The following is a 26,540-nucleotide window of genomic DNA, read 5'->3' as shown; positions in this document are numbered from 1 at the left end:
GATCCCGGGTCCTTTCGACCCCCAGTTCCGTGCTCTGTCCATCAGGCCCTGCTGTATCCTCCGAAAGAGTTTCTATTTGGTGCTCTTATTGCCCAGGCATCTTACGTTCATCATTTTTATTTACTCACCCAACACCCCTGTGAGGTAGGGGTCGGGAGTTATTATCCCCATTTTACAGATGGGGAAACTGAGGGCTGGGGAGGTTAAGTGGCTCGCCCAAGGTCGTGCAATAAGCAGGTGGCAGAGCCGGGACTAGAACCCGGGACCGCCAACTTCCAGGGTTGTCGCTTCCCCGCTCCTGCCCTGTGCAGGAGGGCAGCCCCTACTTAGCAGGGAAGCGGGGTAGCCTAGTGGATAGAGCCCGGTCCCGGGAATCAGAAGGACCTGGGTTCTAATTCTGCCCATGCCACTTGTCTGCATTGTGACTGTGGGCAAGTCACTTCGCTTCTCTGTACCCCAGTTACCTCATCTATAAAATGGGGATTATTAATCACAATAATAATACCTCATCTATAAAATGGGGATTATTAATCATAGTAATAATATCATGTAAGCGCTTATTACGTGCCAGGCACTGTTCTAAACGCTGGGGTAGAGAGGAGATGATCAGTTTGGACACAGCCCCGGTCCCACATCGGGCTCACGGTCTTAATCCCCCTTTAACAGATGAGGGACCGTGCCTTGACTAAGGTCATACAGCAGGCAAGTGGCGAAGCCAGGATTAGAACCCATGACTTTCTGACTCCTTTAAATCCCCGCTCCACCAATTGCCAGCTGTGTGACTTCGGGCAAGTCACTTAACTTCTCTGGGCCTCAGTGATCTCATCTGTAAAACGGGGATTAAGACTGTGAGCCCATTGTGGGACAACCTGATCACCTTGTAACCTCCCCAGCGCTTACGACAGTGCTTTGCACATAGTATGCGCTTAATAAATGCCATCATTATTATTATTATCATTATTATTATTATTATTTATTCATCCCCCCTAGCAGCCCTATAGCACTTAGGTACATATCCGTAATTTATTTAAATTAGTGCCTGCTCCCCCCCGCCAGACTATAAGCTTACTGTGGGCAGGGAATGTGTCTGTTGGATCGTTGTACTCCCTCCGAACTTTTAATACAGAGCTCTACACCATCATCATCATCATCAATCGTATTTATTGAGCGCTTACTGTGTGCAGAGCACTGTACTAAGCGCTTGGGAAGTACAAGTTGGCAACATATAGAGACAGTCCCTACCCAACAGTGGGCTCACAGTCTAAACGCAGTCTTACTCTACACGCAGTAAGCGCTCAATAAATACAATTGACTGACAGGGATAATAATACTATTATTATTATTATTACTGAGAGCTCACCTCCTCCAGAAGGCCTTTCCAGACTGAGCCCCCTTTTTCTTCTCCTCCTCCCCATCCCCCCGCCCTACCTCCTTCCCCTCCCCACAGCACTTATATATATTTGTACAGATTTATTACTCTATTTTACTTGTACATCTTTACTATTCTATTGATTTTGTTCATGATGTGCATAGAGCTTTAATTCTATTTGTTCTGACGATTTTGACACCCGTCCACGTGTTTTGTTTTGTCGTCTGCCTCCCCCTTCCAGACTGTGAGCCCGTTGTTGGGTAGGGGCCATCTCTAGACGTTGCCGACTTGTACTTCTCAGGCGCTTAGCACAGTGCTTCGCGTGCAGTAAGCACTCAATAAGTACGATTGATTGCATGAATAAATCTGACAGCCGTGAGCTGTGGCTGAGGAGCTCTCAGTCTCTAGCTCCGTGCCAGGGAGAACGGCGGAGTTCGCTGGGCTGCATCTCAGCTCCGCGGCGTCCTTGGGCCCCGTTGGCCGAACCCCAGTGGTATTTATTAAGTGCATTTATTTATTAAGTGACATTTATTCGGGCACTTTGCTAAGCGCTGGGGTAGATACAAGGTAATTAGAACTCCAGCTCTCACAACTTAGAGCAGCAACGAGGCTGTCGGAAAGAACAAGACCCTGAAAATCTCTTCCTCCCTTCAAGGCCCTACTGAGAGCTCCCCTCCTCCAGGAGGCCTTTCCAATCAATCAATCAATTGTATTTATTGAGCACTTCCTGTGTGCAGAGCACTGTACTAAGCACTTGGGAAGTACAAGTTGGCAACATAGAGAGACGGTCCCTACCCAACAGTGGGCTCACAGTCTAGAGCGGGGGAGACAGAGAACGAAACAAAACATATTAACAAAATAAAGTAAATAGAATTGATATGTACAAGTAAAATAAATAAATAAATAGAGTAATGAATACGTACAAACATCTATACATATATACAGGTGCTGAGGGGAAGGGAAGGAGGTAAGGCGGGGGGATGGAGAGGGGAAGGAGGGGGAGAGGAAGGAGGGGGCTCAGTCTGGGAAGGTCTCCTGGAGGAGGTGAGCTCTCACGAGGGCCTTGAAGGGAGGAAGAGCTAAAATAATGATGGCATTTGTTGATAATAACAATAATATTCATTCATTCAATCGTATTTCCAGACTGAGCCCCATCCTTCCTCTCCCCCTCGTCCCCCTCTCCATCCCCCCATCTTACCTCCTTCCCTTCCCCACAGCACCTGTATATATGTATATATGTTTGTACATATTTATTACTCTATTTATTTATTTATCTTACTTGTACATATCTATTCTATTTTATTTTGTTTGTATGTTTGGTTTTGTTCTCTGTCTCCCCCTTCTAGACTGTGAGCCCGCTGTTGGGTAGGGACCATCTCTATGTGTTGCCGACTTGTACTTCCCAAGCACTTAGTACAGTGCTCTGCACACAGTAAGCGCTCAATACATACGATTGATTGATTGATTGAAAATCAGGGGACCTGATCGCGAGTCCGAAAGTCACGGGCTCTAATCCCAGCCCCACCCTCTGACCTGGGGCAAGTCGCTTCACTCCTCCGTACCTCAGTTTCCTCAGCGCTCCGCACAGCGCCTCGCACAAAGTAAGCGCTTAACAGATACCGTAGCTCTCTGTAAAACGGACGAGGAAGCCCCCGTCCCTCTGACCGTCAGATCTGCGTCAGATCTAATCGTCAGGTACAGTGCTCGGCCCACAGTAAGCGCTCTATGGGTGCCACGGTTTTGAAGTCGTTATTATTGTAATCGTCGTCAGTAGTGTCAGTAATGTCGGTATCAATTTATTAATGTTAATAACAAGCACTTTCTGAAGGGGCTGGGAGGTGCCATTTAATTTACCCGCAGGGTGACGGCTCATCTGTAGTCTAATTACGGCTGTGAAGCAAACTGGCAGCAGTGACTGCTCCCTTTATAGGTGATCTTGCCAGTCCAGAAGGAACCCCCCACCCCCACCCCCACCCCCGGGGCCAAGGTAGAGAAGCAGCGTGACTCGGTGGAAAGAGCCCAGGCTTCGGAGTCAGAGGTCATGGGTTCGAATCCCGGCTCCGCCAACTGCCAGCCGTGTGACTTGCGGCAAGTCACTTCACTTCTCTGGGCCTCAGTTCCCTCATCTGCAAAATGGGGATTAAGACTGTGAGCCCCACATGGGACAACCTTGATCACCACGTATCCCCCCTAGCGCTTAGAACAGTGCTTGGCCCATAGGAAGCGCTTAACAAATACCACGATTATTATTATTATTCTCTGGGCCACAGTTCCCTCATCTGCAAAATGGGGATTAAGACTGTGAGCCCCACGTGGGACAACCTTGATCACCTCGTATCCCCCCTGGCACTTAGAACAGTGCTTGGCCCATAGGAAGCGCTTAACAATACCACCATTATTATTATTATTACTCTCTGTGCCTCAGTTCCCTCATCTGCAAAATGGGGATGAAGACTGTGAGCCCCACGTGGGACAACCTTGATCACCTCGTATCCCCCCTAGCGCTTAGAACAGTGCTTGGCCCATAGTAAGCACTTAACAATACCACCATTATTATTATTATTCTCTGGGCCTCAGTTCCCTCATCTGCAAAATGGGGATGAAGACTGTGAGCCCCACGTGGGACAACCTTGATCACCTCGTATCCCCCCCTACAGTGCTTGGCACATAGGAAGCGCTTAACAATACCACCCTTATTATTATTATTCTCTGGGCCTCAGTTCCCTCATCTGCAAAGTGGGGATGAAGATTGTGAGCCCCACGTGGGACAACCTGATCACCTTGTCACCTCCCCAGCGCTTTGAACTGTGTTTTGCACATAGTAAGCACTTAACAACTACCATCATTATTATTATGATGATGATGATGATCTTGCTCCCAGGGGCCAGAGTTACCCGGGAGATCTCTGGGGGTCCAGGGGAGGAGAGGCGGAGGGAGATGGGGGCAACCTTTTGGTTTCCTTTCTTAACCTGTTTTCTGTTTTGTCCCTCCCTGCCTTGCTCCCTCCGACTCCATCTCTGTCTCTCCTTCTGCCCTCTCCATCTGCCTCGCTTGTCTTTTTCTCCGTATCCCCCTGTCTCTCCCTCTGTGTGTGTATGGCACCGTGCCCCTTTGCATGCCAGTGCAGACTAGTTGGTAACCATGACGACAGAGACGGGCCCTGATTCCGAGGTGAAGCGCGCCCAGGAGGAATCCCCCCCGCAGCCGCTCCAACAGCCGCTGGAAGCCGCGGCAGTGACCACCCCGTTGCCCGCCGCCGACCACCCGGAAGCCAACTCCAACGAGAGGCAAGGGAGCCAGCCCGAGCCCCGGCATGCGGAGCAGGTGAGGGGTCTCTGCCCCCTGACGCGCAAGGGGGTCCGGCCACTGCCACCAAACGGACATTTATTAAGCTCGTACTATGTGCTAAAAGCTGGGGAGGTTACAAGGCGATCAGTCTATCCCATGGGGGGCTCACGGTCTTCACCCCCATTTTACAAATGACGTAGCTGAGGCACAGGGAACTGAAGTGACTTGCCCAAAGTCACATGGTTGACAGTTGACAGAGCCGGGATTTGAACTCATCACCTCTGACTCCAAAGCCCCTGCTCTTTCCACTGACCCACGCTGCTTCTCTATTTGTTGGGTAGGGACTGTCTCTCTATGTTGCCAATTTGTACTTCCCAAGCGCTTAGTACAGTGCTCTGCACATAGTAAGCGCTCAATAAATACGATTGATGATGCTGATGATATGTACATAGTTATAATTCTGTTTCTTTATATTCATGATGTGTATGCATCTTTAACTCTATTTATATTGATGCTATCGATGCCGGTTTAAAGAGCCTTAGAATCAGCCTGAGTTTGAAATCTGGCTCAGCCACGTGTGCCTGCTGGGTAGCCTGGGGCAAGTCACTTCAGTTCTCTCCTGTAAAATAATAATAATAATGGTATTTGTTAAGCGCTTACTATGTGCAAAGCACTGTTCTAAGCTCTGGGGAGGTTACAAGGTGATCAGGTTGTCCCACGGGGGGCTCCCAGTTTTAATCCCCCTTTTACAGATGAGGGAACTGAGGCCCAGAGAAGTGAAGCGACGTGCCCAAAGTCACACAGCTGACAGTTGGCGGAGCCGGGATTTGAACCCATGATCTCTGACTCCAAAGCCCGGGGCTCTTTCCACTGAGCCACGCTGCTTCCAGTATCTGTTCTCCCTTCCCTTTAGACTGAGAGTCCCTTGTGGGAAAGGGACTGTGTCCCCCAGATTAGCTCATATCTACTCCAGCACTTAGAAAGGTGCTTTGCACGTAGTAAGCGCTTAACAAATACTATTATTATTACTAACAAATTAGTAATAATAGTAATTACTAATAGTAACAAATACTATTATTATTATTATTACAGGGCCTGGCACATAGTGAGTGCTTAACAAATGCCATAGAAAAAAAAAGAAACCTGATTATCGAGTATCTGTGCCAGCACTTAGCAGAGTGCTTGGCGTGTGTTAAGAACATAACAAACGCCACATTATTATGATTATCGGTATTTCTCCACCACCCAGCTCAGGTGTCAGGCCCCCTCCCTTGTGGAGCAGATAGGTCGGCTGGCTGACCGGGTTTATTCTGGAGGAAGGGACATGTCCTGCTGCATACAGGTTGTCCCCCGTCCCACCGACTGCCGGGAAACAACCCCTCTGGAGGGGCATGGCCAGCCCCAGAGCTATTACCTCAGGGACACAGTGGCTTTCCCCCAATAATAATGGCATTTTTAAAGCACTCACTATGTGCCAGACCCCGTGCTAAGTACTGGGGGGGTCTACATTACAATTAGAGAAGCAGCGTGGCTCGGTGGAAAGAGCCCGGGCTTTGGAGTCAGAGGTCATGGGTTCAAATCCCGGCTCTGCCAATTAATAATAATAATAATAATGTTGGTATTTGTTAAGCGCTTACTATGTCTTTTAGACTTTTACACTGTCTTTTAGACTGTGAGCCCACTGTTGCGTAGGGACTGTCTCTATATGTTGCTGACTTGTACTTCCCAAGCGCTTAGTGCAGTGCTCTGCACACAGTAAGCGCTCAATAAATAAATACAATTGATTACTATGTGCCAAGCACTGTTCTAAGCGCTGGGGAGGTTACAAGGTGATCAGGTTGTCCCATGGGGGGCTCACACAATTTTAATCCCCATTTTACAGATGCGGTAAGTTAAGTGACTTGCCCAAAGCCACACAGCCGACAGTCGGCGGAGCCGGGCTTTGAACCCATGAGCTCTGATTCCAAAGCCCGGGCTCTTTCCACTGAGCCACGCTGCTTCTCTAATTGCCAATTGTCAGCTGTGTGACTTTGGGCAAGGCGCTTCACTTCTCTGGGCCTCAGCTACCTCATCTGTAAAATGGGGATGAAGACTGAGACCCCATGGGACAACCTGATCACCTTGTAACCTCCCCAGTGCTTTAGAACAGTGCTTTGCATATAGTAAGCGCTTAATAAATGCCATCATTATTATTATTATTATTATTATTATTATTATTGTTATTATTATCCAGCCCCTATCCCGCAGCTCCCCGGACTTTCCCCTGTTTCCCCCCACCTCACCCCAATTCTCCTTTCATTTCTGACCCTGCCGAGGCTCATGGTCACCCCCTCATCCCTTCTGCTTTCTGAGCTGTGACCGCCCCGGAAACTTTGGCCAGAGTGCTCAATAGGCTGAGCACCTCTCTGCCTGGATTAAAGGAACCGTGTCTCCCGGCCTCTCCCCTCCCACCTGCCTCACTGTCTCCTCAGTCCTTTTATCTGTCTAATAATAATAATAATAATAATAATAATAATAATGGCATTTATTAAGCGCTTACTATGTGCAAAGCACAGCTGTCTACTGACCCAGGGGCCTGAGGAAGTTGTGCGGCGCTGGGGTGATCCCGAGGGGATCTTCCCGGGGTGATTGGAACGTGATTCTCGGGACTCTGACAAAGGGGAAAGGATGTTGGGAATTCATTCATCCAGTCATATTTCTTAAGCGCTTACTATGTGCAGAGCACTGTTCTAAGCGCTTGGGAAGTACAAGTCGGCAACACATAGAGATGGTCCCTACCCAACACCGGGCTCACAGCCTAGAAGCAGCGTGGCTCGGTGGAAAGAGCCCGGGCTTTGGAGTCAGAGTTCATGGGTTCAAATCCCGGCTCCGCCAATTGTCAGCTGTGTGACTTTGGGCAAGCCACTTCACTTCTCTGGGCCTCAGTTACCTCATCTGTAAAATGGGGATTAAGACTGTGAGCTCTGAGTGGGACAACCTGATCACCTTGTAACCTCCCCAGCGCTTAGAACAGTGCTTTGCACATAGTAAGCGTTTAATAAATGCCATCATTATTATTAGAAGGGGGAGACGGACAGCGAAACGAAACATGTGGACAGGTGTCAGGTCGTCAGAACAAATGGGAATGAGGAATCGGGACAGGGAGGATTTTGGGGGAAGGTGGCTGAAGGGGCTGAATAAGTCCGTGTGGGTGGCAAGGAAGCCAGCTCTGAGGGTCTGTGTTTTTTTCTGTCAAAGTTCATTCATTCATTCATTCAATCGTATTTATTGAGCGCTTACATGCTGTTGTGGCTCCAGGAAACAGGTGGGGGTGGTAGTGTTGGACCCAGTAGCACTTTACTGCCCTCAGCACTGACCGATGCATTGCGACCAGTGCTTTATTATAAATTACTTAATTTTTCAGATTAATGTCCGTCTCCCCCCTCTAGACTGTAAGCTCATTGTGGGCAGGGAATGTACCTGCTAATTCTCTTGTCTTGTGCTCTCCCAAGTGCTTAATACGGTGCTCTGCACACAGTAAGTGCTCAATAAATACGACATTGATTGATTGACCTCCAGGGGTGGCCTCGGTCATTGGGTTTCAGGGGCACGGTTGTTAGTGGGTGTTTTGCCGTGTCCAGTGTCTGGTCCCGCCTTAGAGCCCTCGCCTTCCCTCCTTAGAGGAGTGAGAGTCGGTGGCTTCCCTTCCCGCCGGGGCCAGACTGGGCCTGAGCCACCGTCGCTATATGTTGCCAACTCGTACTTCCCAAGTGCTTAGTACAGTGCTCTGCACACAGTAAGCGCTCAATAAGTACGATTGAATGATTGAATGAATGAATGAATCCTATCCCCCTTACAGGGCCTAGACATGGAGGAGAAGGATTACACCGAAGCTGACGGGCTCTCGGAGAGAACCACCCCCAGCAAGACGCAAAAGTCCCCCCAGAAAATTGCCAAGAGGTTCAAAAGTGCCATCTGTCGAGTCATCTTGCTGGACGCTTCGGAGTACGAGTGTGAAGTGGAGGTGAGGCCCGGACCCTGGCGTGCCAGCCCCCTTGCTGCTGTCCGTGTGACCACCCCCTCGGTGCCCTAGATTTACACGCCGGGGGTGTCCCGGCAGAAGGCACCCCCAAGCCCTTCATCTCTGTTTTCCCTCTTTTCTGTGCCAGGCTTCAACTAGGTCACAATGGCACCTCCTGCTAGGTGCCCACAGGTTGGCGGGACTGGTAACGGAAATGAGGTCTCGCACCCCCTCCTCATGTGTATGGGCCTTCTCCCACGTCGCACTCCGAGCTCCCCATGGGAGAGGGCCCCATTTTTGCACCCTGGTGCTCAGCATCGTGGCTCTGATTGACATCGGCTCAGTGGGAGGGGTCCGCGTTGGACACCTGGTCTCTGCCCCCAGTCCAACTCTTGACCCCTGATGATTGAAGTGGGAGACTCCTCTTTCTGCGTCTCCCCAGTAGGCAGGGAGGTCAGAGGGGCAAGAGCCCAGGACTTGAAGAACTATGGCATGTGACACTTGCCCCTCTCTTGGCTCCTGCCTGGAGTTCCCCGTAAAGCCGTGGCACAGTAGAGCTGAGAAAGCGTCTCCCCCGGGGCCTGGGGAGGAAGACATATGTTGCCAACTTGCACTTCCCAAGCGCTTAGTACAGTGCTCTGCACACAGTAAGCGCTCAATAAATGCGATTGATGATGATGATGATGACAGGCGTGGGGAGCTGGCGACCAGAGCCATCGGAGGGAAGGGAGCGTGGTCGGAACAGATCCTGGGTCGCTCCTCAGAGACGAGTACTTGGGAGAGACCTGCCAACTGGGGAAGCTGAGTGGCCCATCCTTTGGCTAGGCTTCCGGACATCTGGGAGGGCAATCAATCAATCAATCAATCAATCAATCATATTTATTGAGCGCTTACTGTGTGCAGAGCACTGTACTAAGCGCTTGGGAAGTACAAGTTGGCAACATATAGAGACAGTCCCTACCCAACAGTGGGCTCACAGTCTCAAAGAAGGGCAAAGAAGCAGCGTGGCCTAATGGATAGAGCATGGGCCTCGGAGTCAGAAGGAACTGGGTTCTTGTCTGGTGTGTGACCTTGGGCAAGTCACTTCACTTCTCTATGCCTCAGTTACCTCATAAAAATAATAATAATAATGGCATTTATTAAGTGCTTACTACGTGCAAGCACTGTTCTAAGCACTGGGGAGGTTACAAGATGATCAGGCTCATCTGTAAAATGGGGATGAAGACTGTGAGCCCCATATGGGAAAGGGACTGTGTCCAATCTGGTTAGCTCATATCTACCCCAGCCATTAGTACAGTGCCTGGCGTGTAGTAAGTGTATAACAGATGCCATAAAAAGGGGGTGAGGGGTAGTCCCTGCACGTGGTGGAACAGTGGGGCTTGGAAGAGACCTGAAGCAGGAGGCCTAAAGAAGCAGAATAAGGGGAGAAGAGGCGGCAGGGTGGATGTTTGGATAGGCAATGGTGGGATTAAGGGCAGAGATGCAGGTGGTTGGATGGATCCGGGCCGAGGAGGGAGTGGGGGTGAGTTGAGTGCGTGGGTTTGTGGTGTGGGATGAGGGAAAGTGGGGTGCTGCAGTCAGTACAGGGCCAGGCTGGGCTTCTCAGTGTCTGCTTCCCTTCTGCAGAAGCATGGCCGGGGCCAAGTGCTGTTTGACCTGGTCTGCGGGCACCTTAACCTCCTGGAGAAGGACTACTTTGGCCTCACATTCTGCGACTCAGACAGCCAGAAGGTAAGCGGGGCGGTGGGGCTCAGGGAAGCCGAGAGCACAGGAGGGGTTCCAGAGGAGAAGGGGCCTTCCTCAATCTTCCCACGAGTCTTCTGCTGTTTTCCCAGCCCCTCTGTCCCCTCCTTTTCTCAGAGCATTGGATGGATGGATGGATGGATGGATGGATGGATGGATGGATGGATGGATGGATGGATGGGTGGGTGGATGCATGGATGGATGGACTGTGAGCTCATGGGCAGGGAATGTGTTAGTTGATTGTTATATTGTACTCTCTCAAACGCTTAGTACAGTGCTCTACATACAGTAAGCACTCAGTAAATATGATTAGATGGTTGGGTGAGGGAGTGAATGAATGAATAAGTGCCTTGAGAAATAGATGCATGATGGGGAGCCAGTTTGTTTGGTCACATAGTAAGCTCTCAACAAATACCATCGTTACTATTATCATTATTATTACGTTGCCAGTTTGTACTTCCCAAGCGCTTAGCACAGTGCTCTGCACACAGTAAGCGCTCAATAAATACGATTGAGTGAATTATGCGCGTTGTGGCGGACGCTGCTCAGCGCTTCTTCTCCCTTCCGTCCCGGCCGATGGGGCTCCCAATCCCCACGTACCTCTCTCTCCCCCCGTCCGCCCCCCGCCCCCCAATCATACCGTGCCGGCCCTCCTTCGTCCACCCCTCTGTCATCTCAGGAGCCATTTCTTCTCTTCCAGAACTGGCTGGACCCGTCCAAGGAAATCAAGAAGCAGATCCGCAGTAAGTCTCCCTCCGGGGGCTAGTTGAAGTCTCCCCGTCAACCCCTGCCGCTGTCCCGTGGCCTGGACTCTCTGTTCCCGGGCCGGGTGTCCCTTCTCAGCCAGACACAAAAACCTGCTAACCAGGGAGGGGGGCCGTGAGGATGGAGGCGGCTTCGTCTCCCCAATATTTAAGTGTGCCAGCCTTGTTGTAACCTGTTGTAACCTGTTGCCCACCCACTGGGGCATGGTGATTCTTTCCAGCGGCTGTGATGATCAATCAGTCAGTCGGTCTTTATTGAGCGCTCGCTGTGGGCAGAGCCCTCTGCTCAGTGCTTGGGAGAGGACAGTAGAATAAGTAGGCCCATTCCCTGCCCTAACGACCTGAGAAGCTGCAAGTTAGTCAGTCCTATTATTGAGCGCTTGCTGTGTGCAAAACGTTGTCCGAAGCACTTGGAAGACTACAGCGTAATGATAGACAGACACATTCCCTGCCCACAACAAGCTTACAGTAAAGAGTGGGGAAGACGAACATCAGTACAAATAGCAGGGAAGAGCAAGGGAGTAAGTCAGAGCAGCAACGCAGAAGGGAGTGGGAGAAGATGAAAGGGGGTGCGTAGTCCGAGAAGGCCTTTTCGAGGAGATGTGCCTTCGGTAAGGCACAGGGAGAGTAACCGTCAGATTTGAGGAGGGAGAACATTCCAGGCCAGAGGCAGGATGTGGACTAGGGGTTGGTGACAAGACTGGAGAGACTGAGGCACGGTGAGGAGGTTAGCACTAGAGGAGCGGGCTGGATTGTAGAAGGAGAGTAGTGAGGTTCTGCATTCTTATAGCAGGAGGAGTAACGGTGTTTAGGGAGCACCTACTGAGTAGGGTGCCTTAAACTAATCACTTGGGAATATTCAGCAGAAGGACAAGACGTATGTTCCCTGCCCTCTAACGGGGGATCAATCATCAATCAATCAATCAATCAATTAATCAATCGTATTTATTGAGTGCTTACTGTGTGCAGAGCACTATACTAAGTGCTTGGGAAGTACAAGTTGGGAACATATAGAGACAGTCCTTACCCAACAGTGGGCTCACAGTCTAAAAGGGGGAGACAGAGAACAAAACCAAACATCCTAACAAAATAAAATAAATAGAATAGATATGTACAAGTAAAATAAATAGATAAATAGAGTAATAAATATGTACAAATATATATACATATATACAGGTGCTGTGGGGAAGGGAAGGAGGTATGATGAGGGGGATGGAGAGGGGGACAAGGGGGAGAGGAAGGATAGGAGAGGAGGGGGATAGCTATTGCATCAGCCTCCTCGCAGACTTCCCTGCCTCCCAGTCTCTCCTTTCCATCCCAACATGGCTCTGCTCCCCAAATCATTTTTCTAAAACAATATTCCGCACACGTCTCCACACAAGCCTCCAATGGCTGACCATTCCTCCCCGCGTCAGAGCTGAAAGCCAACAATTAAAGGCGGTCAATCGGCTGTCTCCCTCCGCTTTATCCACCCCTCCCACTCCACCCCACTTCACACGCTTTGTTCCCTTCAACCGGCCCACGTTCTCATCTCTCCCGTCACCACCCTCGTGCTCACGACCTCCCAGCACTCCCAATTCACATCTGACAACCCCAGCTCTCCCGATCTTCAAAGCCCTTTTGGAATCCCATCCCAGACTTTCTCTGATTCATTCTAATCTCCCCACCTTATATTCTCCCTTATTGCCCTTTCAGCTCCACCATACAGCCCTAAGCATTTGGAAAACAGCAGTTGAAAGAGCACAGGCCTGGGTTCTAATCCTGACGCTGCCACTTGCTTGCTGTGCGACCTTGGGCAAATCCATTTCCTTAACTGTGAAAGGGGATTTAATGCCTGTTCTCCATCCTACTTAGACTGGGTGCACCATGTGGGACAGGGACTCTGTCTCACTTGACTGACCCCAGCACTTAGAACTGTGTTTGACACATAAGTGCTTAACAAATACCATAAAAAACCCAAAAAGCTTGCAGCTCACTGCTTTGCTCTCCCCACCCCCCAGCACTTACACACATTACTGTATCCCTTCATTTCTTCCTGCTTCATCCTCTCTAATTTATAGTGTCGGTCTCCCGTGCTTCACTGTCAACTCTTTGAGAGCAGGAGTCATGACTACTAAGTATTCTACTCTCCCAAACACAGTTCAGTGCTCTGCCCAGGGAAAACATTCAATAAATATTACTGATGGATTGGTCGACCAGGGAAATACGTACACATTCGCATACATGAAACTATGTACAAGCAGGGAAATCCAATTAAATGAATGTACATGTACGCACATTTGCAAAAGAAAGGCTAGCGTGAACGACCATTCTTTCTTTACACAGCGAGAGGTATATGTGAAAATCCTTTTTAATTTAAATTTTTTGGGGGGCGGGGGAAGGGGAAGGGTAGTTGGTTGCTTCGGGCTCTCCTTTTACCAAGAGAGAAAGAGGTTTTTTTACTGAAGTCTGGTGCAAGGGGGGAGAGAGCAAGGCCGTTCCAGATTTGGGGCCCAGCCCAGGCCAAGGCATGGAATGTGGGACATTCCGGGGCATTCTGGAAAATAACTCCACCTCCCTCCTCCATCTGGCTCCCCAGTCCAGCCCCCCTGGCCCTACTGACGCTCTCAGAGCCGTTCCTCCGAGGGAGGGTCCTCTTCGGCGGTGAGCCCAGGCAAGGAACCTCCCTGGAAACACTGGCTGAGACTGTTTCCATGACAACGGGGAGGCAGGCGATGCAGGGACCAAGATGATGGTTGAAGGCACCATGGGGCTGAGGTCCCTTCTCATGTTTGTTTTATTGACTGGAGACAAGTCCGGAGGGCATCTCGAGGATGGCTGTGGGCCGCACCCCTACCTTTGAACCTGGGTATCTTTTTCCTCTCTGCTTAATTAGGGGAGCTGATTGGGGGAGATAAATTGCTCCTAAGAAACCACCTCGGGTGGTCCCAGGGAGCAGCAGGGACTAGCAGGGCAACTCATTAGAGCAGAAGTGAGCCAGGAGTGGCAGGGAGGGAGAAAGCAGGAAGGGAGCATGCGGGGAGGACTAATGTCTCAGGCCTGCCCTGATTTCTTCCTCTTCTTCCTCCTCCCCTCCCCAGGTGGCCCCTGGAACTTTGCCTTCACTGTCAAATTCTACCCCCCAGATCCAGCCCAGCTCACTGAAGATATCACAAGGTGAGGGGTTGCTAGGTGGCATGGCTTGGTCACTCGCTGAAGTCATTCACTGCTGCTCATGTGTGTTGTGGGGTGGATATGTTCACACCTGTTCTTGCGGACAACCTTGAAGGCTTCTTGGCTCATGTGGATAGATACCAGTGTCTCAGTGGGGCTGCAGTGGCTCCCAGGGGGATGGAAAATGGAAAATGAAGGCAGGGATGGGAAGCTGAGGAGTTGGAATAATAATAATGATGATGGCATTTGTTAAGCGCTTATTATGTGTGAGTTCTAAGCGCTGGGCACTGTTCTAAGCACTGGACGCAGGCAACCATTCACAGCTTGCAGGAGGAGGAAATGCGGACAGTTGTCCAGCCACAGGAAGACTCGGGGGAAGTGGTCAGGGCCCAGGCAGGGAGCCTGTTCCCAGCTTGAAACTGGATTTGAGCGGAATATATATATGGGGAAAGAGCCCACAGTCCACTTCTTACTGGAAGGAGCAGGATGGGCAACGCATAAAGCTGGGTGGGCCAGTTGGGGGTGGTGGAGGAGCTGGCTTGCCCTCCCACCTCCCGATCTGCACGGGTGAGGGCCTTCCTGAAGTTGGCACCCATAACTGGATTAGAGGCGACAGGACCATGTGGCCAGTTGGCTTCGTGGCCCTAAATGCAGGGACCACAGACGGTCCAGAGTGCCATGAGGGGAGCTCAGCCAGTGGAGGGGAGACGAACCAGTGGTCTGCGTGGAGAGCCAGAGTCCACAGGTTTGGACCCCTACACTGGCCTCACTAGCCTCAGATCCCAGGGATGATCCCCGGAATTTCCTGTTTGTAAAGATGAGCCCTGAGAGAAGGGGGTGGTTGTTTTGTGCCCGGTGCAAGAGGCCTTCCTCCTTGGTGGGCAGCTTGCCCGTGAGCAGTCTCCCAGGTGCCCGCTCACCCAGCTGGACCCAGATCCATGCAGCTGGAGCATAGGAAGCTCTGAGGGGTGGAGGGAGAGCAATGATCCATCCTTCCTCCACCCCTTCCTTCCTTCCGCCCGTCCCTCCTCGCCCGCCCCCGCTCTCCCCCGCTAGACAATAATAATAATAATAATGGCATTTATTGAGCGCTTACTATGTGCAAAGCACTGTCCTAAGCGCTGGGGAGGTTACAAGGTGATCAGGTTGTCCCACAGGAGGCTCACAGTCTTCATCCCCATTTTACAGATGAGGGAACTGAGGCCCAGAGAAGTGAAGTGACTTGCCCAAAGTCACACAGCTGACAAGTGGTGGAGCCGGGATTTGAACCCACGACCTCTGCCTCCAAAGCCCGGGCTCTTTCCACTGAGCCCCGCTGCTTCTCTCCACAGATACTACCTGTGCCTGCAGCTGAGGGCCGACATCATCACGGGGCGTCTGCCGTGCTCCTTCGTCACCCACGCCTTGCTGGGCTCCTACGCCGTGCAGGCTGAGCTGGGGGACTTCGACCCGGAGGAGCATCTCGGCAACTACGTCAGCGAGCTCCGCTTCGCCCCCAACCAAACCAAAGAGCTGGAGGAGCGGATCATGGAACTGCACAAGACCTACAGGTGCACCCACAGGCCAGGCCCCGCTGGCTCCTCTCCCACCCCCAGACCCCGGTGACCCTTCCCGCCGCTCCCCAAAACCCCTTCCTGGGCCTCAGTTGGCCATCTGACCGACAGATCCCTGCGGGGCAGGCACTGCCCCGTTGTCGAATGCTGCTGCCGTGCAGGTTGGTAGGCTTTGTACATCAGTGTTGTGATAACCTCCGGGGCCCTGGGGCCCTTGCCTGTCTCCCCTGTACACCCTGGGCCAGGGTGCTCTCTGCCCAGGCCTTTGAGCGACGTTGAGGACTTCCAAAGGGGAGAGCCATTCCCTGTTATCCATCAGTCAATCTGAGAGGAAAGAACACAGGCCTGGAAGCCAGAGAACCTGGCTTCTAATTCCTGTTCCGCCACTTGCCCGCTGCGTAACCTTGGGCCCGTCATTTAACTTCTCCGTGCCTCGGTTTCCTCAACTGCAAAACGGGGATTCGGTGCCTGTTCTCCCTCCTCCTCCTTAGACTGTGAGCCCCATGTGGGACAGGGACTTCGGCAGACCTGATTATCTTGTATCTACCCCCGCTGCAGAAAAAAAAAATCCAGCCATCATCTCCTGCCCTGCCATCCCTGCCTTGGCACGAGGCGCCCACTCGTCACTCTGCCCTTGTGTCCTCAGGGGCATGACGCCTGGAGAAGCAGAAATTCACTTCCTGGAGAACGCGAAGAAGCTCTCCATGTATGGAGTCGACCTGCACCACGCCAAGGTACGTTATCGGCTGAGCGTTGGTGGACCAATCAATCAATCAATCAATCAATCAATTGTATTTATTGAGCACTTACTGTGTGCAGAGCACTGTACTAAGCGCTTGGGAAGTACAAGTTGGCAACATATAGAGACAGTCCCTACCCAACAGTGGTGGAGACATCCAGTACGTGGGTAGGCAACATGCTGGATGGTCCGCCTGTACTTCCCAAGCTCTTCGTACAGTGCTCTGCACACAGTAAGCGCTCAATAAATACGATTGAATGAATGAATGAATGAATGGCAGCACCCCCCCCCCGCAGTAGACAGTAGGGACTTGGGATACAGGGCGTCACCTCTGCTGTGCCACTGATGTGGGCGGGTCATGTCACCTGACCCTGAGCCTGCCATTTTCCCTCCTCCCGCCACCCCCCAGGTCCTGTCTCGCAGGAGCAGGATGAGGCGGTGATGTGTCTTGATTCCTTCAATCATATTTGTTGAGCGCTTACTGTGTGCAGAGCACTGTACTAAGTGCTTGGGAAATACAAGTCGGCAACATATAGAGACGGTCCCTACCCATCAGCAGGCTCACAGGTTGGCCAGGACTGAGACGCAACCTTTTCCTTGCCGGATCTGCCCTTTCGCCCTACAGAGCCAGACGCTTCTCGGGGCATCCCCGTGTCCCCGGCTCCGCTGCCCCTGTCATGAGGGTCTGAGACCCTTTTGTGGTTTGGGGTGGGGTCCGTCTTCTCTGGCTGTGTGCCCTATGGTCACTTGCTGTGGATTCAGGCTTCTTGGAGTGAGCTCTTAGGATAGTGCTTGGCACATAGTAAGCGCTTAACAAATACCATTATTATTATTATTATTATTAACAAATACCGTTTTTTAAAAAGGGTCTGGCAGCCTCGGTAGGGGGAGAGGAGGCCCTGGGGTCGGAGTGGGAGAGTTGAGGCCCATCTCCACGGCTCGTTCTGGGCCCGCAGCTGTGGTCTGCCCTGCCTTCCCCCCAGCTTGGCTCCAAGGTCCCATCTCTGTACTGCCTGCAGTGCTGAGAAGCAGCGTGGCTCAGTGGAAAGAGCCCGGGCTTGGGAGTCAGAGGTTGTGGGTTCTAATCCCGACTCCCCCACATGTCTGCTGTTGGGCAAGTCACTTCACTTCTCTGAGCCTCCGTTACCTCATCTGTAAAATGGGGGTGAAGACTGTGAGCCCCATGTGGGACAACGTGATCACCTTGTATCCTTCCCAGCGCTTAGAACAGTGCTTCGCACATAGTAAGCGCTTAACAAATACCATTATTATTATCATTATTATTAGTGGATAGAACACAGGCCCGGGAGTCAAGGACCTGGGTTTTAATCCCAGCTCCACCACATATCTGCTGTGTGACCTTGGGCAAAGTCGCTTCTCTGGGCCCCAGTTACCTCATCTGTAAAATGGGGATTAAGAGCATAAACCCCGTGTGGGGCAGGGACTGTGTCCAACCTGATTAACTGATAGCTACCCCAGTGCTTGGCACAATAATGCTCTGCACACAGTAAGCGCTCAATAAATATGATTGAATGAATAGTAAGTAAGCGCTTAACAAGTAATAATAATAATAATAATGGCATTTATTAAGCACTCACTACGTGCCAGCACTGGGGAGGTTACAAGGCGATCACGTTGTCCCCTGTGGGGCTCACAGTCTTCATCCCCATTTTACAGATGAGGGAACTGAGGTCCAGAGAAGTGAAGTGACTAGCCCAAAGTCACACAGCTGACAAACGGTGGAGCCGAGGTTTGAACCCATCACCTCTGACTCCAAAGTCCAGGCTCTTTCCACTGAGCCACGCTGCTTCTCAGCATGGCTGAGCACCATCATTATTATGGTTATTTTTACTGGGAGACCAACCCCCCACCCCCTCCCGCTTGCCTGGGAACTCAGAGACAGGGCCCTGCCACGACAGGCTGGGCCGGGTTCCCTAGGATATTTTCCTCGCTGTCTACCAGCTGTGGTGCCCAGAGTGCCCTGGCCCGTCAACCGCCCCATCTGCTTCTCCTGGGAAGGGCCAGCAGCCAGTGTCTGGGACGAGGCTGAAAGCCCGGGAATCCTCCCTCCCTTCCTGTCCCGGCTGTGGGAGCCATGGGGGAAAACCCACCACGGGCTTAGAAAGCCCAGCCTGGGCCTCCGCGTCCGGCCCCTTCTGCCGGTTGAGATTTTCCGGCCTTGCTGTTTTCGGATGGGCCGGCCGGGAGGGGTGGGCGGCTGCTATCTCCCCATCCTGCCGACGCCCTGTCCGCTGCGGTCTTCCCCAGGACTCGGAGGGGATCGACATCATGCTGGGCGTGTGTGCCAACGGGCTCCTTATCTACCGGGACCGGCTGCGGATCAACCGCTTTGCCTGGCCCAAGATCCTCAAGATCTCCTACAAGAGAAGCAACTTCTACATCAAGATCCGCCCGGGGGAGGTGAGCCGAACCCGCCTCAGTCGGGACCGACCCGCTGTCCTTCCTCCTGGCATCTTCTTCTCTGCCTCTCTGTCCACCTCAGCCCGTCTCTCTGTCTCTCTGGCCTTTTACGTGAAAAAGAGATGATGGTAACTCACTCTCTGCCTCAGAATTCCCCCTCCCTCCCTCTCCGTTTCCAGCTGACAGTGTGTATGTAGGTAGGCCTCCACTTCCGTGCTCATCATCCCGTCCTTGGGATGGGCTGTTTGCGGCTCTGGTCCTCCCCTGCCGAACCCGTCCAGAGTCTCGAGGAGAGATTCCGTGGCCACCGTTAACGGAGACTTAAGGTCACCGATCCCATTCTTTCACGCCTGTCGCGTGAAGAGGTTGAGGTGCTGTCAGATGACAAACACTGGATATGAGACAATCCAGAAGTTGCAAAATTGCCGATTGAGGAAGCGATAGGGGTTCGGGTGGCGGGGAGAGAGGGGACCGGCAGGACTAGGAGGCTGGGAGGGGGAGCGGGGGGCTGCTAGTGGGGGCTTGTTGGGGGCATAGCCTCGTCACTCACCGGTCTTCTCCTCCAGTATGAACAGTTTGAAAGCACCATCGGCTTCAAGCTCCCCAACCACCGCTCCGCCAAGAGATTGTGGAAGGTTTGCATTGAGCACCACACATTCTTCAGGTGAGGAGGAGGAAGAGGTGGGCGTGATTCTAGTCCAGGACTGGGCAGAAGTCTCCTCTGGGCAGGAGGTCTGGGGAGAAAGGCAAGGGAGAGCTCCCCATGGGAGTCGTTATGAGGAACATTCTGCTCCAAAGGCGTTCCGTGGCTTCTCCTAACATAAAAGGATCGTCATTCCCAGGCTTTTCCGTAAGGCGCTCTGTGCTCGAGGACACGTAATACGTATTAGATTCGTCAGAAAGAGAAAGGCAATTTCAGTTGACACTGAAAGAGGAGCGTGTGATGAGTTTTGTATGTCCGTCTTTCCCTGAAACATCACCAGAAATCTCCCTGGGATGAGTGGGCCCCGGCGTAGTTCAAATTGGGAAGGAGCTGATTCCAAATCTGGTGAAAAAGACGAGCGTGTCCAATCCAGCAGGGTCCAATGGCCGCCTTTCGGGAAACTGGAAGGCTACTTAGCTGTCGAGCCGGGGGGAGGAGAAAGAATCGGGCCCCCTTTAAAAGGGTGATGGGAATGACCAGCCGATCAGTCATTAAGCTGATCGATCAGGTTCGTGAAGATTGCTGAGAAGACCCTGAAACCAATCAGCAAGCGATCAATCAATTGGCAAATTTCTAGAAGAGCAGAGCATATTGAGTGGAAAACCAGCGTGATATGGGGAAGAGCATGCAGCTTGGTCTTAATGGAAAGAGCCTAGAGTTTGGGAGTCAGGGGACCTGGGTTCTAACCCCGGTTCATCCCCGTCTAGACCGTAAGCTTGTTGTGGGCAGGGAATGTGTCTGTTAACTTGTTCTATCATACTCTCCCAAGCACTTTGTATAGTGCTCTGTAGAGCGCTGTAGAGAAGCAGCGTGGATTAGTGGAAAGAGCACGGGCTTTGGAGTCAGAGGTCATGGGTTCAAATCCCGGCTCCGCCAACTGTCAGCTGTGTGACTTTGGCCAAGTCACTTCACTTCTCTGTGCCTCAGTTACCTCATCTGTAAAATGGGGATTATGACTGTGAGCCCCCAGAAGGACAACCTGATCACCTTGTAACCTCCCCAGCGCTTAGAACAGTGCTTTGCACATAGTAAGCGCTTAATAAATGCCATTATTATTATTATTATCTGCTTTGTGACTTTCGGCAAGCTGCTTAACTTGGTCAGTTTCCTCCAATACCTGTCCTCTCCCCGGTTTACACTGTGAGTCCTAAGTGGGCAGGATTGGATCGTTTTGTATCTTGTGAAAGCACAGTGCTTTCACTTAACAAATATCACAGTTATAATTATTACCCTTGTTATTAGCAGGCCAATCACCTAGTTTTCTGTGACAGAGAGATGGGCATTGTAGGAATATCCTCTAGACTGTATCCTATCCCGCTCTAGACTGTAACTCCCCCTCTAAACTGGAAGTTTCATGCGGACGGGAAATGTCTCACCGACCCTGCTGCATTGTGCTTTCCCAAGTGCTTAGTACAGTGCTCTGCACACAGTAAATGCTTGATAAATTTCACTGATTGATTGAATATAGGGAAGCAGCAGGCGTATTGTTTCTTGGCTTGATTTTGGTCCCCTGGGGAATTCTCACCAACAAGCTGAGAAAGTAGAGCATGGCTTCTCCCGATGCCCAGCAGCAGCAAGCCCGAGTCCTTGCCCCAGCTGATTGAGCAGGTCATTTCCAGGGCTGTATTAAGGAGAGGCAGGGAAATGTGGTACCCATGGAGATTTTCGAGAAAGGGATGATCTGTCAATCAATGGTATTCATAGAGCACTTACCGTGTGCAGAGCACTGCACTAAGCACTTGCGACAGTACAATCCAACAGAGCTGGTAGACACGCTCCCCGCCCATAAGCAGCGTGGCTCAGTGGAAACAGCCCGGGCTCTGGAGTCAGAGCTCATGGATTCAAATCCCGGCTCCGCCAATTGTCAGCTGTGTGACTTTGGGCAAGTCACTTCGCTTCTCTGGGCCTCAGTTCCCTCATCTGTAAAATGGGGATTAAGACTGTGAGTCCCCCGTGGGTCAACCTGATCCCCTTGTAACCTCCCCAGAGCTTAGAACGGTGCTTTGCACATAGTAAGCGCTTAATAAATGCCGTCATTATTATTATTATTATAAGGAGCTTACAGTCTGGGGAGGGGAAATAACCTGAAAAAAGGCGGTTCACATCCCAGACTCCCGCCCGTCCCACAGACGCACACCCACACACACTGTCCAGCAGACCACCCAGGGATCTAGGATAATAATAAGAAAAATTGTGGTATTAAGCACTTGCTATGTGCCAAGCACCATATTAAGCACTGGAGTAGATAATAATAATAATGATGGCATTTATTAAGCACTTACTATGTGCAAAGCACTGTTCTAAGCGCTGGGGAAGTTACAAGGTGATCAGGTTGCCCCACAGGGGGCTCACAATCTTAATCCTTGATCTTAATCGAGAAGCAGCGTAGCTCAGTGGAAAGAGCACGGGCTTTGGAGTCAGAGGTCATGGGTTCAAATCCCGGCCCCACCAACAGTCAGCTGTGTGACTTTGGGCAAGTCACTTAACTTCTCTGTGCCTCAGTTTCCTCATCTGTAAAATGGGGATTAAGACTGTGAGCCCCCCCGGGGGACAACCTGATCACCTTGTATCCTCCCCAGCGCTTAGAACAGTGCTTTGCACATAGTAAACGCTTAATACATGCCATCAAAAAAAAATCTCCATTTCTCTGAGGCCCAGAGAATTGAAGTGACTTGCCCAAAGTCACACAGCTGACGATTGGCAGAGCCGGCATTTGAACCCACAACCTCTGACTCCAAAGCCCACTGAGCCACGCTGCTTCTCCAAGCTAATCAAGATGGACACAATCCCCGTCCCACATGCATCTCATAGTCTTAATTCCCATTTTACAGATGAGGCCCGTAGACCAGCACAGCGGAGGCTGGGTGGGAGTCCCCATCCCCGGCCTCCGGGGCCCATCGCGTAGTCGGGAAGGGCAGATCAGGTGGGTGGGCTGGCGGGGATCGAAGTTTGGGCCTGTGTTGAATCTCCCGTCGCCCCTTCGGGCCGCCCCACTCCCGCAGGCTGGTATCTCCGGAGCCCCCGCCCAAGGGCTTCCTGGTGATGGGCTCCAAGTTCCGCTACAGCGGGAGGACGCAGGCCCAAACCCGCCAGGCCAGTGCCCTCATCGACCGGCCCGCGCCTTTCTTCGAGCGCTCCTCCAGCAAACGGTACACCATGTCCCGCAGCCTGGATGGAGGTAGGTCCTCGGCGAGGGACGGGGATGGAGGAGGGATGGTTTGCCCAGCGGGGAAGCCTAACAAGGGTTCTGCCCTCGCCCAGGTTCTAATCAGGGAGACCAGTTCCAGCTAGAGAAAGTGGCAGAGTGGGAGGACGTGAGCCTAAATGGCGAGGGGTGGGAGGGTTTGGACGCACGTCTAGAGGCGATGCAGAAAGGGGGGTAGAAGAGGGAGGGGAGCTGAGAGGTTTGTCAGGGAAGACTGCCAGGAGGAGGCTTAGAGTCGGGCCAGAGGGGTGAGGAAGAGGGGCAGGGCTGCCGCCTCAAGATCCACCCTCACGCGGACTGGGGCGTCATCTCTTTCTCCGCCCACGAAAGCCGAGTTCTCCCGCCCGGCGTCGGTCAGTGAAAATCACGACTCGGGGCCTGAGCTGGAGAGGCGGGAGGAGGACGGCGAGTACGGCCGCTGGACCAGGACTGGCGTGGAGGAGGAGGAGGAGGAGCTCAAGACCCCCACCAAGATCAAGGAGTTGAAGGTGAGGCGCTTGAACTGTCCCTCCCTGACGGGGCAGGGACACTACCCGCCCTGTTGGGACGGTGGGGGGAAGGCTGCGGGGCTGCAGAGAGGCCGCATTGCCGGGCTTGTGGTCCTCGGATCCCTGAGAAGGGAAAGATCTCGGGGCCCGACCCCAGCCACCCAGAGGGAAGGGCCCCCTGAGGAACCAGAGACAGCCAGCGATATCTTCCGTAGGCCTGGGAGTCCAAAAGACCTGGGTTCTAATCCCAGCTCCGCCACTCGGCCTCTGGGTGACCTTAGGCAAGTCACTTCACTTCTCCGGGCCTCGGTTACCTCATGTGTACAATGGGGATTAAGACTGTGAGCCCCATGTGGTACAGGGCCTGTGTCCAGCTCAATTTGCTTGTATCCGCCCCCAGCGCTTAGTACAGTGCCCAGTGCTTAACAAATACCACAGTTATTAGTTGTTATTTTCTGAGCCGGCAAGGGTTACCTGGTCTTGGAGATTCAGGGGAAGGAAACCAGATTTTGCTGGGCACTTCAAGCCTACATTTGGTTTGTCCTCCTGGCCAGGAATTAGCCCGCTGTTGGGTAGGCACCGTCTCTATATTCATTCATTCATTCATTCAATCGTATTTATTGAGCGCTTACCGTGTGCAGAGCACTGTACCAAGTGCTTAGGAAGTACAATTTGGCAACATATAGAGACGATGGTCTCTACCCAACAGCAGGCTCACGGTCTAGAAGGGGGAGGCAGACAACAAAACAAAACATGTTAACAAAATAAAATAAATAGAATAAATATGTACAAATAAAATAAATAAATAGAGTAATAAATGCATACAAACATCTATACATATATACACAGGGGCTGTGGGGAGGGGAAGGAGGTAAGGCTGGGGGGGATGGGGCGGGGTAGGAGGGGGAGAGGTACTGCATCTCCCCGTCTATATGTTGCCAACTTGTACTTCCCAAGCGCTTAGTACAGTGCTCTGCACACAGTAAGCGCTCAATAAATGCAATTGAATGAATGAATAACGGGGCGGAGGTTTTGCCCGCAGACGGACCCACCCATATGGATGCACACTCTTTCACATCCGTGCACACAGCGTCCACCCCTCACATGGACGCTCTGTCCACATCTGAGAAATCGACACAGGCGGGGAGTGGATTCATTCATTCATTCAATCGTATTTATCGAGCGCTTACTGTGTGCAGAGCACTGTACTAAGTGCTTGGGAAGTGCAAGTTGGCAACATATAGAGGTCCCTACCCAACGGTGGGCTCACAGTCTAGAAGAAAATGGAAACCAGGTAGGGGGCACCCTGACAAATCCCTCTCTGCCATCCTCCTTTATCCCAGCCCTAGGCCTCACCCCGTGGTAATTGCCCAGGAGGGTAAGGAGGCAGAGTCAGGGGACGGGACTCTCTGGCGTCTCCCCCATCCCCACTCCCGCCCCAGCTCAGACATCAGCCAGGCCTTGCAGCCATACGGCACTCCCTCACTGGTGGGTGCGAGGTCCCGTGAGCCTCTTGGCTGGCCACCCTGGCCAAACCAGCGTTGTACTGGAAAGGGGCGTCTCTAACGCGTTCGCCGTACTGACCCTGCCGGTTCCTTCCACCCTATTGCACCGCTAGCCGGAACAGGAAACCACACCGCGGCACAAGCAGGAGGTATTTCATCTCCCCGTCTATCCACCCCCAGTCCATCGACCCCATCCTCCCCACCCCAAGGCTCACCCGGAGCCATCCGCTCTGCTCATTGGCATACAAGATGCACCAGGAAAGGCCCATGGCCGGATTTTCACCGGGATGGGTTGGTTGGGGGGGAACAGACTAGAGGGGGAAGGGAAACTCTCACAGGGTCCATCAGCATCTTCTATGCCACTAAGCTAGTTTGTTCATCATTCTCATCCACCGCCCCTGGCAGGCACCAACCTCAGCTCTGCTTCCCGCCCATCCCCATTTCGTCCCGCGTGTGCCTTCCGGCTGTTGTCTGCTCTGCCCTTACAGTCCTCGGCGGGATTCCCGCTCCCCTGGCACACCCCTCTCCCACCACTTCTCCCACCCCAGAAACTTCAGTCAGAAGAAAGATCCTGAGGTGTGGCTTTGTTTTTTGGTTTCTGCCCCAGGGAAGGGCTGGGTCAGGGCCCAAGCCCTCACTGAGGCCCAGCGGGCAGGTGATAGGAGTCGAGGTGAGCATGTGCCCACGCTGGCTCACTGCCCTAGGGCGGAGATGGCACCAGCCCAACCGAATCCAGTCACCTGGGAACCGTTTGCTTGGGGTTCCCATTCCCGGGGATTCTTGGGATTTCCCCTCCGTCCCAGAGGGGTGTGGGCCATAGGATATCCTGAAACCATGGCCTTCTTCCCTGGGCCTCAGTTTGCTCACCTGAGGCCAGCCAAGTGGCCACCGCCATTATAGGAAGTGGAGTTCTCAGACACGGGGCCGTCGAGGAGTCATCCGAGATTAGCCCTCACAGCTGCCCTGTCGCTGCCCTTCCCAGTGGTGATGGACCAATCACTCAGTCAATCAGTGGTATCTATTGAGTGCTTACTTTGTGCAGAGCACTGTATTAAGTGCGCGGGAGAGAACGGTATGACAGATTGGTAGGAAAGTTCCCTGCTCATTATGGTCTAGAGAGGATGACAGTCATTAATAGGAATAAATTTTATGGCTAGGGACCCGAGTGCTGAGGTGCTGAGGGACGGGTGAAAAAAGGATGAAAGTGCAAGCGCGGGGGTGACGCAGAAGGGCATAGGAGAAGAGGAAAGGAGGGCTTAGTCAGGGAAGGCATCTTGGAGAAGATGGGCCTTCAAAAAGGCTTTGAAGTGGAGGAGAGTAATTGTCTGTCTGATATGATGAGGGAGGGGACTGCAGGCCAGAGGTAGGGTGTGGTAGAGAAGCAGATAAGCCATGTGGTCTAGTGGCTAGACTCCAGGCCTGGTCGTCAAAGGGACCTGGGTTCTAATCCTGGCTCCTCCCTTCGTCCGTTGCATCACCTTGGGCAATTCACTTCACTTCTCTGAGCCTCAGTTCCCTCAGCTGTATGGTACAGAGAAGCAGCGTGGCTCAGTGGACAGAGCCCGGGCTTGGGTGTCAGAGGTCATGGGTTCTAATCCTGGCTCTGCCA

The 26,540-nt window shown here is 52.3% G+C and overlaps 1 protein-coding gene across 15 annotated transcripts in view; it reads left to right on the top strand.

The window, feature by feature from the left end:
- The window catches only part of EPB41L1 (erythrocyte membrane protein band 4.1 like 1), a 135,644-nt gene that overhangs the window by 84,349 nt on the left and 24,755 nt on the right, over nt 1–26,540 (top strand). For 9 of the 15 annotated variants that reach the window (XM_038750409.1, XM_038750407.1, XM_038750405.1 and 6 more), the window contains 12 exons: nt 4,497–4,693; nt 8,496–8,660; nt 10,284–10,388; nt 11,101–11,143; nt 14,245–14,320; nt 15,649–15,867; nt 16,517–16,604; nt 18,878–19,030; nt 19,597–19,694; nt 22,736–22,911; nt 23,269–23,426; nt 25,045–25,080. In XM_038750409.1, the coding sequence (XP_038606337.1) occupies nt 4,511–4,693; nt 8,496–8,660; nt 10,284–10,388; nt 11,101–11,143; nt 14,245–14,320; nt 15,649–15,867; nt 16,517–16,604; nt 18,878–19,030; nt 19,597–19,694; nt 22,736–22,911; nt 23,269–23,426; nt 25,045–25,080 (1,500 nt within the window). In that variant the 5' untranslated portion in view covers nt 4,497–4,510. Of the gene's footprint in view, nt 1–4,491; nt 4,694–8,495; nt 8,661–10,283; nt 10,389–11,100; nt 11,144–14,244; nt 14,321–15,648; nt 15,868–16,516; nt 16,605–18,877; nt 19,031–19,596; nt 19,695–22,735; nt 22,912–23,268; nt 23,427–25,044; nt 25,081–26,540 lie in introns of all 15 variants that reach the window. The other 6 variants (XM_038750395.1, XM_038750397.1, XM_038750396.1 and 3 more) reach the window with 2 other exon arrangements.

Source organism: Tachyglossus aculeatus, chromosome 8, assembly GCF_015852505.1.
Source record: "Tachyglossus aculeatus isolate mTacAcu1 chromosome 8, mTacAcu1.pri, whole genome shotgun sequence".
NCBI lineage: Eukaryota > Metazoa > Chordata > Mammalia > Monotremata > Tachyglossidae > Tachyglossus > Tachyglossus aculeatus.
Note: the sequence above shows the minus strand (reverse complement) of the source record. Positions and strands in the feature narration are given on the sequence as shown.